The sequence below is a fragment of the Centruroides sculpturatus genome, unplaced genomic scaffold, assembly GCF_000671375.1.
Source record: "Centruroides sculpturatus isolate CEXI.00-Female unplaced genomic scaffold, Cexi_2.0 scaffold46, whole genome shotgun sequence".
Lineage (NCBI taxonomy): Eukaryota > Metazoa > Arthropoda > Arachnida > Scorpiones > Buthidae > Centruroides > Centruroides sculpturatus.
This window is the reverse complement of record NW_019384418.1, coordinates 173,082-192,755: the sequence shown is the minus strand read 5'-3', so window position 1 is coordinate 192,755 and position 19,674 is coordinate 173,082. Positions and strand designations below refer to the sequence as shown.

The 19,674-nt window shown below is 27.3% G+C and overlaps 1 protein-coding gene across 1 annotated transcript in view; it reads left to right on the top strand.

Annotated features, from left to right (window-relative positions):
* Positions 1-17,909, top strand: part of LOC111619260 — a 101,124-nt gene extending 83,215 nt beyond the window's left edge. Inside the window, exons 13-16 of the mRNA XM_023360941.1 lie at positions 6,567-6,756; positions 10,848-10,971; positions 13,390-13,480; positions 17,705-17,909. Of these exons, the coding sequence (XP_023216709.1) occupies positions 6,567-6,756; positions 10,848-10,971; positions 13,390-13,480; positions 17,705-17,782 (483 nt within the window). The 3' untranslated portion in view covers positions 17,783-17,909. The remainder of the gene's footprint in view (positions 1-6,566; positions 6,757-10,847; positions 10,972-13,389; positions 13,481-17,704) is intronic.
* Positions 17,910-19,674: the final 1,765 nt, after the last annotated feature.

Genomic DNA, 19,674 nt, shown 5'->3' with positions numbered 1-19,674 from the left:
TACAACTGGATGTTAAAAAAGATTATATCGGCGTCACTACCAGAAACTTGGGAGTAAGGCTCAAAGAACATAGATACGCCATAAGAAAAGCATCTAATTCAACGATATTGTCACAAATGGCGCAAGCGCAAGGCTCTGAGGTTAAATGGGATGAGGCAACAATCATCAAGCCTCTGTCTTCCCCAACTCTAGCAATGACGGCGGAGAAAATTGAAATATACAGAAGTAGGATAGGGGAAGGCTGTTTAAATGCGAGAGATGCGGAGAGCCTACCATCGGCATGGAAATATTTGGTTAAGAAATATACTAGAAACTTCGACCAGAATTAATCCATTGAAGATTTATGTTATTTCTGTTTTAATTAATTAATTTATTTATTTGTTTATTTATTCTTCCGTTATTTTTTACTTGTAAAATTTTTTATTTAAATATTTTTATGTTCTATTTATGGAACATTTGCGTTCCATTTTTTCGACCTGAAGATGGCCTATTAACTAGGCTGAAAACGTTTGTTTTTGCAAATTATATTTATTTCTCGGCAAAAAAAAGGTGTTTTCTTTATTATTAGTCTGTTGACTACATTTGTTTTGCTACTTCTGAAACTTTCCTATTCTTTCACAAATTTTTCTTTGATTGATACACTTTTCTTCATATTTTGTTAAGATTCTTCTATAAATCTGAGATGATGATTTTCATCACAGAAATTTATTCAAAGTACAACTGTTAACAATGATGCAACTGAAAAGTGAATGCAATGCAGTTTTACTTGTGACTGTTAGGATGACATTAAGTACAGTATAGACAACTGAAAAAATTTTAATTTGTTTAACAACCCAATAGATGGAATTGCCTTGCAATCATTTTATATTTGTATACTGTAAGGTCTCTTTTTATGCGGATTATTTTTATGCGATTTTGAAGTTGTGCGGTTTGTATTTCATCTAAAAATTTCTTGGACAAACATACATATAGGCTTGTTTAGGAAGCCTGCGTATAGACAGTCTCCAAAAATCGTGGAATGCTCAAAGCTCACTCCATTTGTTCCACTGACATATAATGTTTATGGATGTAAAGGACAGCTAGATCTACCTTAATCGCTTTAGTTCCTAGCAATTTTTTATATAAATATAATTAAATATAAAAAATACTTAAAACTGAAAAAAAAACGAAAGAAATGAGTTAATTTTGAAGAAGAAGCTTCAAAGTTTAACTTCCTTTGTCTCGCCCTTCTGTGAAATTTAACACAGATAAGTCATTGTTTACACAGCTGGATGACCTTGAACACAGCTGGAGTTGGATTTCCCGGGGCACTCTCATAGACGTTGCAAGAGGACAAGGGTTTAAAATAGGGTGAATACTAGTGGCCAAATATTTTTAAATATTTTTAAAAAATTCAAATTTTTATTGTGATTTTCGACCCCCCTGACTTAATTAAACATATATATAATAAAATATATTAATTTAAAAAAATTAAAAAAACTATTGGAGGTCGTTTTTGATATCAGAAAGTAGCTTTAAATAATTTTACCAACTTGTTGTTTTGCTTTTATGTGATTTTAGAAAATTACGGAATGTATCCCTACTTTTTCAAGGCAAGTAAAGTCTTTTTTTATGCAAATTTTTTATATGCGCTTTTCTGTAGAATGTATCCACCGCATAAAACGAGACCTTACAGTATTCTATTTTATTATCATTTTAAAATGGAATTTAAGTTCTATTTACAAATTGTCTATTTTTTGATTTACTATTAGAGAATAAATAAACATCATTATTTATTGGTAATTTTATAATTTTAATAAAATGTTCTACTATTAAAATAAATTACTGTATATTTTTATTAAGTTAATTAACTCTTTACTAAAAACTTATTTAATTAAGATGTTTTAAAATTTCCTATATTAATGTGAGAATATGAGCGAGGGGACTGAGCCCTCTAATCGTCGAGTTGGTAAAACTCGCCCACTTTGTCTTTGGGATGGCTTTTTTTCGAGTGGTGAGTGGGTTGGGAAAGTCGACGGGGGTCCGTTTTTTGGAATGACAGGAAACAGGTTTTTAACAGACAACAACAAGAATTTATTATATAACTAAACCTATGATACATAAAACTAAGCCTAAGTTAGATGCAGTTAAATGAGGTTACATATACACTCCTCTGGAGGGGATTGACAAAAGTTTCTAATCAGCTCGCATGCTGACTTAATGACCTAGCTCTGTTGCTACTTCCGCTGAGAGCGAGTTTACAATAATCTGTAGATACCTTTATATTTGTTGGTCAAATTAGATGACATTCTATATAAAAATTAACTACACACTACACCTATATAAAAATTAACTACACACTACACCTATGTAACAATTGGTTCTGTGTATGTACACAGAACCAATTTACGGTGTGATACGATCGACTAACAAGTACAAAACAAACGTTTTTGAACCCCTTCTGGGCTCTTCATCAGGTTTTTACAGTTTTAGCTTGTAAATTTGATTACTGAATGCTTTTCAAATAACTTCATTCTTGAGTTCGAACAGTTCTTTTAAACTTATATTTTGCACATGCGTGACAAGTCTGCCTGCTCGGATATAACGAGCGGCTAAAGCGTGCTGTGTATCAACTCTTGCCAGGCCATCAACAAAATCATCTCCTCTTTAAAATTTATGCATGTAATTTCGATAGAGGATTTAAAGATGTGCAAAAGATGTTTTGTACTTGTTAGTCAATCGTACCACACTGTAAATTGGTTCTGTGTATGTGATAGATGACATTCGTTCGATCAGAGAGAGATGTATTTGAAGAGGACTGGCAATTGTATGGCAGGTCGTTAACTTGCATGGGCCGGGACAGTCTGTTTGTGGAAGTCCGCTGAACTTGGCACCTAGTCGTTGATTACTCCAAGCACTAATTAATCTATTCACCTTCCTTTTGATTTTGTATGGGACGACCACCCAGAACTTTGGAACTTCGGTGTCTCCACCTTTTATGCTTGGTGCCTGGGAAAATGATCATGTGATTGACTATTGATATGTCAAACGTTCACTCGCAGGTTCGTGCATAGGGTTTTTCTGATGACGTTTAATAGCAGCTGTCCCTCTTTCACAATCGAATGTTTTCTTTTTGCCATCTTGTTGTCAAAATTCCTCTCCGTTTGTTTAGAGAGAATGTCATCTGATCCCTTCTAAAGCGATGTTTTTTTTTTTTTTATAACAATCACATTAAGAAATTAAATTACAAAGCCACGTAATTTTGCGTGAGATTCGCTCATTCCTCCACTCAGACCTGTAGATAGGCTTGTGGGCTCACATTAATATAAAGTAATAATTTTATTGTTATTTTTATAAATCAGCTTACTGTGAGATGATTAATTTTTTAACATTTAATTGTAGGGCTCCAGTACTAAGATTATTTTCATTTTTGTATCCAAAAGAAAAAGTTAAGGTAAAAAATTTTAATTTAATAAATTTTTGGTGATTAAATAAAAAATCATCAAGTTGCATTTGATATATGCTGTTATTGCATTGAAAACATTTTGATTTATTTATCTCATGAAACAATATGAGATATATTTTCACTTAGGCTTTAAAATCTTTACAAATAAAAGTAATTTTTAGTGATGGAACAATACCAAAATTTCTCCTGATTCTGATACAATTCCCAATTCCAGTTCTTTTGAATACTTTGTTTACTTTAGAAAAATTAATGATTTACATTATGAGCACAGTACATTCATTAATTAATATACATGAAGCTTAAGAATGGAAAACAATTGAAAATCCAGAATCAATTTTTTGAAAGAAACTGAAAATTCTCCAGTTAACGTGGATATGCTTTTATTGTGTACTACAAAATAAATTTGTAATCTTATTTCAGATAAAGTTAATATTGCAACACTACCATCAAAGAAATTACAGCTAATTCCGTTTTACTCAAAGAATTATTCTATCATGTCATCTAGGGTCACCATCTTTGAAAACTGCTTCATTGACTGATGCAATGACTGGGGAAGGGGAAAGGTAAATGAAAAGTTGCACTTTTTTCATGCTTCTCACAATCGACATGTCTTGTGAATGCTTTAATTTCATCATATTTAACACTAAATGAGGTTTGGCAAGTAATGCAACGAGCCAAACAAATATCATCATCATGAGTTAACCAATTTTTGAATTCATTCACTTGAGCTACAAATGTCTAGACTGACTCATCTTGAAAAATCAATTTTTAAAATTTAAAATGGCAATAAACTTAGTACAAACAAGTAATTTTACTCAGAATCGCATGAATCGCATTTCATAATTTAATGTATTACAACATCATCTGTGAATCATAACAAAAACATTCATAATTACAATGAGAATGTCATTTTATCATTATAAGTAAATGTAATAAATATTAAAAATAATTTTATTTATATTTTAAACTGTTTTGCTGACGAATAAATATTTTTGCTGACCACAGCCTTGATTTGAAACTATATAGCCTGATATTTCAATCAATGTTAACTCGCTTATAATTAAAATTTTAAAAAGCAGGCAAATTTATAAAACAAAAATTAATGAAATTACTAAAAAATTAAAATAAATTTAAATTTGATTATCTTTTATGTGAAACAACACTAAAACAATTTCTATAGTTATGTCTCAAAAAAAGCATTGCAATTAATTTAAAAAATTGTACTTAAGGGTTCAAAAAAGGCAGACAAAATTAATGCAAAATTAAATAAATAAAAATTATTAAAAATAATAGAATAATAATTAAAACTTTCACCTTTACACCAAAACCAAAAATAAAATTAAAATCAAATCAATTGAAAATTAAAACAATTTTTTTAAAACCGTTTAAAAGTTATTTTGAAATTTTCAAATTGTAAATCAAATTAATTTTTAAATTTGTTATTTGTGTGGTAGTGACAGAACATTTTGCTTTTAATTGATATATATATACAGGATACAGATTGTCAATCAAGCAGCCCAATGCAAGCCAGATGGCAACCCTAAAGTCACCTTATCGCCCCTAAAATGGGGTCAGTTGGTACCGACCAAGTGCAGTGTCTCATTGCTCGTGTAGCCTGAGACTTCTGACTACATGATAGAAAAGTCCACCATGACAGACATTACTTTGTGTATGGGGTATCACATGCTCTTTGCTACATTGATATGAAAGTTTCTGATAAACTAATATTTAATTGTTAATATCGTACTTTTAAAAATTTTTAATCTTCATCTGAACAAATAATTAATTTTCCTGTAAAATGTGGAAGAATCAGAAATTGTGACAAGATTTGCTTGATTTCGATTCCAATTACTGGAAAATGCCCAATTTTTCCGATTCTGATTCCAATTAATTGTCCCATCACTATTATTTTTATATCTTATGTACAAAGCATTACACTTATTATTAATAAAATATTTTGTGATTTATTGATTTTCATATGTTTTTAATTTAAACTTCCAAATCATTAGTATATTAACTGTTATAATAGACATGGAATTCATATAATTCAGTTGTCTATTGAATTTGAAATTTTTTGAAATTATAATTAGTAATGGAATTTATTTATATTTTTTTAATATGAACACTACTCTCATGTAAATTTTTACTTTGTTGCTCCATTTTTAGACACAATTTTTTGCCTAATATTATTAGATTAGATCTTACTCCAGCATCAACTACATTCGATAATGAAGAACAATGAATGAATGAATGTCAATCTGAAATTGATTTAAAGTGAAATTGAATCAAATTATGAAAGTAATGTCAGTGAATTATAACATAATACTGTAGAATAATTTGTTTCTAGTTGTAAGATGTACTTGGAATGAGATACCATTATGTTTCTAGATATCATTTAACACACCAGAACTATTAATATTATTTATATTGTGCTTTTTGAAATTTTTAAGTTTCTTTCAAGATTTTCCTAGAGCATCAAGTTATGTATATATTGAGTTGTACATAAGATGATATATATATTTTATCTTTATATTTTGTGGGCTCTAAGAGGGCCTTCAACTGTACCTGTGGGTTCAGCCAAGCTCACAGTAGGGGCAGCTAGTGGTGAGAGATGACTAACATATGCAGGACAGACATTCATGAAAATTTCCTGGAGTATTTTGACCACCTGGATTTATCCCAAGTCCCTGGAGTTGTAGGCTGATTCCTTAACTGTCTCAGCCATTGTATTTTTTAGTTTATAAATTGACTTTTTTAATGATCATAAAAAGTTCTAATCATAGTCTGCTTTGAATAATAATTTCATTATACAGTGTGATTGTAAAGTCACTCTGCAGCAGACCATGTCCATGTAGCCTATGACTTCATTATTTCATTTCTGGAAGCTCCTTCTGTTTCTCCATCTACTGCAGAGTGACTTTACAATTGCACTGTATATAACAAAATATATTATTAGATACATTAAAAATTACTATTTTCCAAAATATCTATTTTAGAAAATAGTAATTTCCCAAGCATTATATTTCAATAGCATTTTAAGATTTCACTAAAATTAATTAAAATATAATATAAATATTTTTTTATCATACAAATTTATGTATTTTTTTTTTTAATTAATTAGATTGAAATAAGCATGAATGACAAAACTGAAAATTATGATGTTGAATTATTTAAAAATATTGATATTGAAGAAAATAAATCCACAGTACAAATTGAAAAGAAAAATAATCTTAAGACTGGAACAAACACTTATCGCTTGGAAGATCTGGCTTATACTAGAAGTGGTGATAAAGGAGATACTGCAAATATTGGTAAATAAAGTATTTTAAATTGCAACTCGTATTTAATTTATACAGAGAATAAATTCATCTATATCTCTATATTTGTATTCATCTATATCTTTATTTTTTATTTTTATATATATATAAAATCTTTTAAAATTAAAAAAAATTGAATTAATAAACTCTAATATACTATAATCATCATTTACCCCGCAGCTTGTGAATAATAATTCACAAGTGTGTATTCATTTTGCCTTTCCATACATGACATTGTATTACAAAGAGATTCTACAGATAAAATACCTGTAAAACACTTTTCTAAAAAACTTGTCTAAATATTTTATTTGATATTTATTTTTTAAGTTTTAATAATTTAATAAATGAAAATGTAAAAATATATATTTACAAATATATCATATTTTGTATGTTTAAATTATGCTGATGGAAAGTGACATTAGTCTTTGATTTTATATCTAGTCTTAACTGCTAAATCATTTGGCCATCCAAGGAATAATTACAATTGGCAAAGGGTTTTTTTTTTCTAAAAGTATCTCATTTCTATCAAACAAACTTTTAAAAATTTATTTCATTTTATCCAAATTATAAATTGCTAACAATATTTATTTTCTATCAAAGTAGAAAGATGCCACTTTATATTAAAAGTGATAATGAAGAATAATGAATGAATGAATGTCAATCTAAAATTGATTTAAAGTGAAATTGAATCAAATTATGAAAGTAATGTCAGTAGAATTATAACATAATACTGTAGAATTACAGAAATAAAGGCAAATGATTTGCTAAATTATTGGGCTATTTTCAGGAAACTTTAATAATTCGTTACCAATTAATTTGATTAGAGGTGGGCCTTGAGTTTGATGTTATTGTATATGTTACCGGCAAAGTTTGAAATCCGGCATTCTATAGAATGCCTAGGCATTGTATATAATGCCTAAAACTAGCCGGCNTTTACACCAAAACCAAAAATAAAATTAAAATCAAATCAATTGAAAATTAAAACAATTTTTTTAAAACCGTTTAAAAGTTATTTTGAAATTTTCAAATTGTAAATCAAATTAATTTTTAAATTTGTTATTTGTGTGGTAGTGACAGAACATTTTGCTTTTAATTGATATATATATACAGGATACAGATTGTCAATCAAGCAGCCCAATGCAAGCCAGATGGCAACCCTAAAGTCACCTTATCGCCCCTAAAATGGGGTCAGTTGGTACCGACCAAGTGCAGTGTCTCATTGCTCGTGTAGCCTGAGACTTCTGACTACATGATAGAAAAGTCCACCATGACAGACATTACTTTGTGTATGGGGTATCACATGCTCTTTGCTACATTGATATGAAAGTTTCTGATAAACTAATATTTAATTGTTAATATCGTACTTTTAAAAATTTTTAATCTTCATCTGAACAAATAATTAATTTTCCTGTAAAATGTGGAAGAATCAGAAATTGTGACAAGATTTGCTTGATTTCGATTCCAATTACTGGAAAATGCCCAATTTTTCCGATTCTGATTCCAATTAATTGTCCCATCACTATTATTTTTATATCTTATGTACAAAGCATTACACTTATTATTAATAAAATATTTTGTGATTTATTGATTTTCATATGTTTTTAATTTAAACTTCCAAATCATTAGTATATTAACTGTTATAATAGACATGGAATTCATATAATTCAGTTGTCTATTGAATTTGAAATTTTTTGAAATTATAATTAGTAATGGAATTTATTTATATTTTTTTAATATGAACACTACTCTCATGTAAATTTTTACTTTGTTGCTCCATTTTTAGACACAATTTTTTGCCTAATATTATTAGATTAGATCTTACTCCAGCATCAACTACATTCGATAATGAAGAACAATGAATGAATGAATGTCAATCTGAAATTGATTTAAAGTGAAATTGAATCAAATTATGAAAGTAATGTCAGTGAATTATAACATAATACTGTAGAATAATTTGTTTCTAGTTGTAAGATGTACTTGGAATGAGATACCATTATGTTTCTAGATATCATTTAACACACCAGAACTATTAATATTATTTATATTGTGCTTTTTGAAATTTTTAAGTTTCTTTCAAGATTTTCCTAGAGCATCAAGTTATGTATATATTGAGTTGTACATAAGATGATATATATATTTTATCTTTATATTTTGTGGGCTCTAAGAGGGCCTTCAACTGTACCTGTGGGTTCAGCCAAGCTCACAGTAGGGGCAGCTAGTGGTGAGAGATGACTAACATATGCAGGACAGACATTCATGAAAATTTCCTGGAGTATTTTGACCACCTGGATTTATCCCAAGTCCCTGGAGTTGTAGGCTGATTCCTTAACTGTCTCAGCCATTGTATTTTTTAGTTTATAAATTGACTTTTTTAATGATCATAAAAAGTTCTAATCATAGTCTGCTTTGAATAATAATTTCATTATACAGTGTGATTGTAAAGTCACTCTGCAGCAGACCATGTCCATGTAGCCTATGACTTCATTATTTCATTTCTGGAAGCTCCTTCTGTTTCTCCATCTACTGCAGAGTGACTTTACAATTGCACTGTATATAACAAAATATATTATTAGATACATTAAAAATTACTATTTTCCAAAATATCTATTTTAGAAAATAGTAATTTCCCAAGCATTATATTTCAATAGCATTTTAAGATTTCACTAAAATTAATTAAAATATAATATAAATATTTTTTTATCATACAAATTTATGTATTTTTTTTTTTAATTAATTAGATTGAAATAAGCATGAATGACAAAACTGAAAATTATGATGTTGAATTATTTAAAAATATTGATATTGAAGAAAATAAATCCACAGTACAAATTGAAAAGAAAAATAATCTTAAGACTGGAACAAACACTTATCGCTTGGAAGATCTGGCTTATACTAGAAGTGGTGATAAAGGAGATACTGCAAATATTGGTAAATAAAGTATTTTAAATTGCAACTCGTATTTAATTTATACAGAGAATAAATTCATCTATATCTCTATATTTGTATTCATCTATATCTTTATTTTTTATTTTTATATATATATAAAATCTTTTAAAATTAAAAAAAATTGAATTAATAAACTCTAATATACTATAATCATCATTTACCCCGCAGCTTGTGAATAATAATTCACAAGTGTGTATTCATTTTGCCTTTCCATACATGACATTGTATTACAAAGAGATTCTACAGATAAAATACCTGTAAAACACTTTTCTAAAAAACTTGTCTAAATATTTTATTTGATATTTATTTTTTAAGTTTTAATAATTTAATAAATGAAAATGTAAAAATATATATTTACAAATATATCATATTTTGTATGTTTAAATTATGCTGATGGAAAGTGACATTAGTCTTTGATNTGCCAAAATATGAAATGTCTTTGCGTGAAAAATGTAATGAAATGTAATTCAAAATGTCATTCAAGCCTACCATGTTGCAACAAGTAGGTTAATTGTAATTTTTTATATGAAAATTTTGTTTCCCTTAATAAGAAAGGCATAAATTTTGTTTTGTACAACTTTCATTTTTCTTTACGTATTTTGAATAAATTTTTTTAATGGCACTCTCATTATTTTTTCAGAATAACATTTGTATTTTTGAGGAATGCACGTCATTTATATAATAGCCTTATCAGAACCTTTTTTCATACTTTGCCTAAATAGCATTTGTCATTCTATACAATGCCTAGGGAAAGTATGTAATAATTCTCATATTTCATAGATTGCCTAAAAACGCTAGGCATTATATACAATGCCTAGGTATTCTATAGAATGCCAGCTTTTCATACTTTGCCGGTAACATATACAATTAAAAAAATATTTTTTTCAAGTTAAAAATTCAATAAATTAATGTTTTAATAATATTTAAATGAAAATTTTTTAATGTTTTATCTCACTATATAGTTTAATAAATTTTAAAACAAAAATTTCTGTATCATTATTTGAATATTATAAAATAAAATAGTTAAGAGATTAGTAATTCAATTATTTTAAATTTGTTTACTTAAATTTACTTCAATAATTTTTCTGAATTAATATATTTTATTATCTAACTACTGTATACTGTATGATTTTTCATAGGTGTGATTGCACGTCATCCTTTATTTGTTCCGTATCTTGAACATTATTTAAGTGAAGCTGCTGTAGCAGATTATTTTGTTCATTTATTTGAAAACTCTGAGTCACCACATCATAATGTTAAAAGGTAATAATTTGTTAATGCCTAAATTTTTATGAAAGATTATACAGGGACAAGAAAATGGTATCTTAATGAGTAAACACTCTCTCAACATTATACTAAACATTAAATGTATCAATGATTTTTGAGTTAGTCTCATCGTACTTAAACACAATACATGTAGTGAATCAGTTTTCATTTTTACAAAATGTATGTCATTTAACAGAAGTATTGAGAACTTAGTCATATAGAGTATTATTGCTAGAATAGATAGTTGGAACAGTAGAGTCCCGAAAACTTGGCCTAATGTGGATCGAAGGGTGGCCAAGTTTGTGAAAATGCCAGGTTATCGGAAATGGGGTTAAAAAAAATAAGTACGAGTGTGGAGTCCTCAGAAAATACTGTACTGTACTTGTATGTATTGTTTGCTTGAGAATACAACAAAGAATAAACTGCCCAAATACCCTTAAACAAGGGAAAAGTACGTTCTTTATGAAGGCAAAGAGCCATTACTACATGAAAATGAAAATTAATGAATACACAGTGTAAGTAATTTACCTGATAAGACAGACCTCAGAAAAATACTTTATGAAACATAAATCTGTCTATAATGAAAATGGACTAGGGATTTTTTCGCTCTGCCAGTGTGTGACTGAGTTATCCGGACTGCCGGGTTATCGAGTGCTGAATTTTCAGGACTCTACTGTAGCACCATTGATATCTTTTGTTTCTAGTTGTAAGATGTACTTGGAATGAGATACCATTATGTTTCTAGATATCATTTAACATCACCAGAACTATTATTATTATTTATATTGTGCTTTTTGAAATTTTTAAGTTTCTTTCAAGATTTTCCTAGAATATTTATTTTCTCATTTTATATGTTCAAGACTTGCTTTCTTTGTTTTTTTGAATCTTACTCATAACTGAATATTTCTAATCTTTCTTGATAGGTGCTCTCATTCACTTGGTGTTAAAATTCTTTTTATCTTATTGACTTGTCAATTCTGGTGGAACATAGAAATAGAATATTCCAAATTCTTTATTTGGAAAGAGAAAATTTGAAGAAAGAGGGAAATAGCAATTGATTATTAAATTCATGGAAAAAGTAATAAAAATGGATATAATTTATTTACATATTTTAGTATAAAATATCTTGATAATTTGGCAATTCAACATTGTTTTAATCTTTAAGCTTAAAATGTAAAATATGTTGGAATTAGTATAAAAACAATTTGATTATTAATTTGAGTAAGAATTCTTAACTGATGAATTTTTATTTATAAATATTACAAATTATGTAATTTCAAAGTAATGTATAAAAAATGTTAGTAAATTTTATTAGTAGTTTGTGAATTTTTAATCCTACCATTAAATTTCCCATTGATATTTTCAATATAAAGATCTACTAAAGATTTAATTTGATCAATTTATTTCTTCACTACATTTGAAAATCATTTTATATCTTTCTGCAATACTTATTACACTAAATACAATGTAATTTCTTAAAATTATTTATATTTTAATGAATATTTAGTGAGATAATTAGTTTAAATTTAGAGAACAGTAAAAAGAGAGTCAAAATTTGCTTTGAAATATTTTTTAGTTTTTCTGATAAAACAGCCTATTTCATTTCTTTCTACAGTAATTACATTTATAACTTTATATATTTCTAAATCAACATAGGAACAGTTTTAAAAAATTTAATCAAAAATGTTTTTATTATTTTAAAATAATTTTCCAAACAAATTCAAAATTATGAATATAAAAGAAATTTTTCAGTCAAAAATTTGTGTTAATAATAATAAATTTGTAATATATTTTTCAATTTATATTCAGTTATACAATTTGAACGAAAAATTTTAGGTTTTTTGAGAGAGGGTTTATAAAATATCACTTGTTCTCACAAATTATCTCTCTTTAAACTTAAAATTTTTTTATATCAATGTTTTATTTTTAACTTATTGTATTATTTATTTAATAATAATTATTTTATTTATTTTCACACAAACATTTAAACCAAATGCAAAATGATCCATCTTTATTTTTCTTTTCTTTTTGTAATAGTTTATTAATGTTTCAAATAGAAATTCTCCAATAATTATGTATATATAAAATATTCTGTATTTTATATCACCTATATGTATATAGGCTCAGTGTCATAAATTAAAATTTTGTTCCTGAAAATGTAGTTTTGAACTAAATAATATCATACAAAAATGGCCTACAAAAAACAGATGGCATTTCATAGTTATAATAGAAAATTTTAAATGGGATGTTATAAAGTAAAGAATCTAATGAATTTGCTATAATTCCTAAGCTTATTATTTCATTATTTAGCAATTTTTTATTTATCAATTATATTTTGATTTATAAATATTGTAGATTTTATTACTGTTTATCAAAATACATTATTTAATATTAATGATATATTTAATTTTATAGATACTATTTGCCAGGAATAAATGCTTTTAATTTTGTGCTGAACAGAGCATTAGGTGGTGGTGGTATTGCATCTTTAAGAAGTGATCCACAGGTATAACTTTATAATTAAAAAGTATATTAAATAGAAAAATGAAAATAATACACTCAAAGTGCACTATTAGTATTAGTTTTATATTTATAATGAAATAAAAAATTTAAAATTTGTTTAAATATATTTTCCTATTTCAAATTATATATACAACTTCTGAATTCTAAGGAATATCTAATTGGGCTGTTATCCATCTGTTTGTTTGTCTGTCTATCTTTCCTTAATCTTGAGAATGGTGTTAGATAAATGAAATTCAAGACCAGTTAAGGAAAGCTTAGGGGCAAGAGGCCCCAATTAACTGTATATAAACTTCTGATGCAAACTGGAAGTCACATTATTTCAATTCAAAAGTTTTTCCTTGAAAAGTGTTAGATAGATGACTGGCATGACTCTGTTGTTAGTAGGAAAGTATGATGTACAGGGGCAAGACACTACTAATTTGAGATGAAGACTGGCATCAGATAGGAGCAGGATATAAAACTTATAAATTAGTATGGAATGAATCTTGATTATGTGTATCATAAAAAGGATATCTCTAAATTTATGCATTGTAATAGTTCCTGATTGCAATCTCAAATAGACAAGAATTCCCACATCAATGTGAATTGAGACTGCTAAGAAAATTAGTCTGAAATATACAAATAGTGATTTAGAACATCAATTTCCTAACTAGGACATCAAAAATGATGAAAGTCTTCCATAGAACATGGAGAAATGACAGATGGATATTAAAGAAATCATTGAAAAGCCAGCCATGAACATAATTTCAAATATTCATGGCAGTTTCTTCCCATTTAGATCTAGATTCCAGGACCCAGATGGATTAGCAGGGACTTTAATGGCCACCGTAGTACTCAAAAGTGTGTATATGAGAAATTATATCAGGCCAATACACAGGATTTTTAAAAGTGTGACGTTTTAAAAAAATATTATTTTTTCATAAATATAATTTTTTTCATTACATAGTTAATTAATTTTTACAATATGCTTATATAGAGTAACACAATACATTAGACTAAGGAGAAAATGAATATATACAAAAAAAAACATGCAAGTTATGTGCAATATTCTATTTAATTTTTTATTTCTTCTCAAATAGGAAGGGTTAAACTCTAAAACTGGTGTGCATAACTGTGGAGTATATAGTAGTTATGAACTGGGAGATAAGAATGAGATAAGAGAAAAAGTACACTGAAACTGCCTATAGCTAATAACTAAATTATGAATATTTTCTTTCAAAAAAGAAAATGTATATTGAATATGTACAAAATAATTTTTATTTAATATATAGAAAAATTATTTACACATAAAAATAAAGGATTGAAAGAACTGTAAGGCCTATTAAATAATACTAGGAGAATATTTAACACAACACAACAATAGCAATAATGTTATTGCTGATCATTACTGCTATTAAAACAGAAATCTAAGGAAAAATAGAAACTCATGAGAAGTCAAAATGTTGAAACATAATAGGTGAAAAATAAAGATAATTCCAAAAGAATTGACTGAGAAAGAAAATAGTTTGAATTAAGAAGATAATGTTAAGTGTCTGGGAACAGATATAAAAATAGTTTCACTAGTGTTTAATAGTGTGCAAGTACTTGGCGATTTGAAAGACTGCTGAAAACATAATGAGCAACAGTTGAGGAAGATATGGAAATATGTAGAGTAACAGCAGAGAAAGCTCAAACCAGAAATCAGTAGAAAATAGAGACTCACAAGGACATTTAAAAATCAGGAAAAAGACAAAGATGAAAATAATGTAGTTTTTTTTATAATTTTCAATTTTATCTCAGTAAATCTAGTTTTTATTCAAATAATAATTTTTTTCCTTACAGATTATAGTTAATCTTACAACATAAAAAATGTCAAATTGAATCTACTTATTTTTTGTTAAACAATTTCTTGTAATAAAAATTTTGATCTATATCATATACAGTAAGACCCCACTTAACACATGGGATACATTCCTAGATGACAAAGCACTAAATGAAATAGTGTTAAATGAGGTCATTTTAACACAGAGTAAATAGGGAAAGGGGAACATGCGACCAAAAATAAACAGATTTTACTTTAATTTTAAGTTATTTTTATATTAATTTTCACATAATATATGTTAAATAACACATAAACATATGCACACAGAAATGTAAAGTTCATTTTTTGTGACAAAGGTTTTGGCTCTTCTGAAATTCTTGTTTTTTTGTGATAAAGTTGTGTAGTGTTATTTATCACTTTTTCTTTCCTTAAGCAAATGTCGGTAGCAAGAGATCACATCAAAAATGTTTCATCTTGCTTTTGTACTCCTTTCAAAATCTGGATCATTCGCTACAATTTGATCAACAATTTCAGTTATCATTATCAAACTTTTACTAAGGAAATCTGTTGAGAAATTCTTTGGGTTCTTTGTTTTCAGAATCACTATTTTCCAGTTCTACATAAATTCCTTGTTCTGCCAGTTCTTGAAGGTCTTTGTTGGTAAGGCTCTTACCAGAAACCTGCGGTAACTCCTCAATATCCTGATTGTCTACATCTTTTAGTCCTGCTGTATTAATTAGGTTGACAATTTGGTCAACCTAATGATACAGCAATAGGTTCTTCTCGTTGAGAATTCTTGGATACCTTCAGCTATAACGTCTTCCACACTCTGTTCAGGCATTTATCAGTTAATTCTTGCCAAGCAGTCAATTTTGCCTATGGTATCCATGATATTATATTTTTTCCAAAATTGCACCAAACATAGATTTAAGGAAAGTACACTGCTACAACGAATTGCCACCTTTTACTGATTGGTTCATGTTTGGGAATAATCATATTATATATGAATCAATGAAATGCTGCAATAATTTGAATCAGCGTAAATTTTGAGCTTTTTTTTAAGACTTCAAGCAGACCACGTTATATCAAATCCAAGTGTTAAGTGGGGTCTTACTGTACTATAATATTTATCAGATCATCAGTAACTTTTTAAAAAAAGATAAGAGATATGATTATTAAAACTTAAACAAATTAAGTTTATAATTATCAATTATAATCACTACTAATTATTTTTTTATCAATAAAGTATTTTAATGTATGGACTGTTTATTTTGAAAGTGGTGTAAGTCCATTTTTGGAAAAAATTGAGAAATTACATAATTTACATATAATTTAGTGTGAACGTTTTATTTATACACAGTTCACTCATAGTATTTTTAAAATAACCACACACTTTGATCAATTAAAATTTTGTCAGTAAATGATATTGCATAACCATTGATTATGAAAGTGGTGTAAGTCAATTTCTACAGGCTGTTCATAAATTACATCTGCATTTTTCTTGAAATTTTTACTCCCTCCTCTTGTCCCAGATTATCCAAGTTTCTGTAATCCCTTCCCCTCTTTGGACATCCAACATAACTCAACCCTCATTAAAACCTTCATCACTTTATGAATGATAGATACCATCAGTAGAAATGAAATGTACAAGAAATTTTGAAATAAATGTAATAAAATGCATAAACTATAAAATTTAATGAAATAAATGAATGTCCACTAACTCCCCCTCTCCCTCCCCCCTTGTTTGACTTGTCTTAACTGTCTTCCTCCCTTCCAGTGTGGACATCATTTATGATAGCCCCTTATAAGAGAGGAATAAAACTATAAATTTTACCAACAAAAACACAATTTGATGGAATAGAAATAAATGGAATGAAAAAAATCCATATGACGAGCCTAAATGAAAAGCAGTGTCTAATGATAAGCTCATAATAATAATAAACTTATCATAAAATAGTTTAACAATAAGTAAATATTTTTAATATTGAGAATAAACAACAGTATTTTATTTCTTGTTATTATTTATAAACAAAATCAGAATAAAACACAATGTATTTCAAGTGAAATTGAATTTTACATAATTGAAATTTAATGACTTTTACAGTTCAATAATTATGAAAGTCCATTTACAACCCAGAAAGAATATATTGGTTTAGTTGAATTCACATAGAAGTTTTTATGTAATCAGCTTACATGTTTCCAAAGTCACAAAGACATAGAAACAATGCCACAATTTATTTATATTTTTGAACTGACTAAAGTGCAAACCTTTAAATATTTTGAAAGGAGAAAAAATAGACTTAAACCACTTTTAAAATAAACGGTCGTTTAATAATGGTAGTTTCTATAAATATTTTGATATGCTATTGATTTTTAAGAATGTTACAAGAGAGAATTTTTTTTCAGGGGAAAGCATTGGGCCAAATACTTCTGGATTTTGAATTTCAGAATATGCCAACTATTGAAGAGATTAAAAATAAATAAAAATGAGTTATGATAACTAGTAAAATAGAATCAAACTAGTACAAATAGTGCCAAATAATTAAAAAGTAAATTTTTTGTCAAACTGATTATATATTATGCTAATTTCATAAAATGAAATGTTCCATTTTGAAACAAATACAAATATTACATTTGTATAAAAATATCTACATAATTTTTAAAATATTCTATTTTTATAAATTTTATAACATGAATTATAATCATGTTGTTTGATATTTGAATATTTTTGTACTAATAAATGTATGTTATATATTTTTATTTTGGCTTTTAAATTATTTTAATAAGAAAAATGTATTCATATCAGTTATTATTAAATCTAAAATGCAATACAGATATTTAATTTTTTAAGTTAATTAAATTATTTCATAGATTAGGAATGAACTAACTTTTTCCTCAAAAAAATTACAAAACTTTCCTCTTTAACCCAATAACTTTTTCAATTCTATAATAGCTCTTTCATTTTCTAATGATAAAAATAAATGTTGTTAATGTTATTTTATTGTTAAATAAAGTTTTTATTAAAGGAGAATATAAGAATCTTCTCTTGCTATAAATCTGAAAATTATACTGATTAATTAATTTTAATATATTAATGCCTATATTAATGTGGTCCACATTAATTTCTACAGTAGAACATCGATTATCCGAATACCTATGAACCGAAACGTCGATTAACCTAAAGTGTTCCAGTTGGCAAATCCAAATTTCTGCTAGTGCTATGGTGCTGCAGCACTCTCCCTCTCCCTGTCAATGTAAATTGTCGGCCTACTTTAATGTACTACTTTATGTAAGATATGTATTCGTAAGACATGTGATACAAAATATATACAGTACAGTTCAGTGCTTAAGATATTTTTCATAAATGATCAGTTATCCGAACAACCCCAGTCCCAAATTGTTTCGGATAATCGATGCTCTACTGTATATCATTATCGAGAATAATTTAAAAACTGTCCGTTTCACAATTGTTATATAGAAATAAGTTCTTACTTAATTTAAGAGAGATAGATATATGATATATTCCAATTTACTAAAATACAATTTACTTGTAAAGCTGTTTATAATTACATAATTAAAATATAAAAATTATAACAATAAACATCTTCACTTTACATCCTTTTCATATACCTCAGAAACACAATTGTCTTTTTGATGAAATTGACCTTTTATTAGAGCTGCTCATCCATATCAATATGCAAAAGACATTAAAAAATTCCAGAGTGTAGCACTAATATAAAAATATATACAGACATATCTCAGTTAATGAAGAGGATGTGTTCCACAAAGTTTCTTCATTAATCAAAACTTAGTATTTTTACTTCTGAATTTTAATATTTTTATGTTAAATGGCACTTGAAATTGCAGACTTTGTTACCAAAGATAGTGTTAACCTAGGTATGCTTATATATACAGTAGAGCGTCGATTATCCAAATCAATTGGGGACTGGGGTTGTTCGGAAAATCGATATTTCGGATAACCGATTCTGTACGAAAAAATATATTAACCTTTAATTAAATTTCTTATGACTGCTGTTTATATATAAATATTATAAAGTCTCTGTAAATCCGCACGAAAAATATATAAATTTTCGGTTTAGCGGTAGACCATCACACAGCAGATAGCTAATTACTTCTCTTTATTTAATCACTGTATATGCATTTCGGTCCTATTAAAGAACCCTCTTCAGTACTACAAAATATAAATATTATAATAAACCTTATGCGAGTAAAACTACCAATGTAACAATTAATATTTTAGTTTTTCATTACCATTTAGGTACACAGCTTGGATTCACATTTCATTAGCACTTTCATATCAAGTGTATTTAGTAACGTTTTCTGATTGTCTATGGTCGTATTTCTAAATTACTATA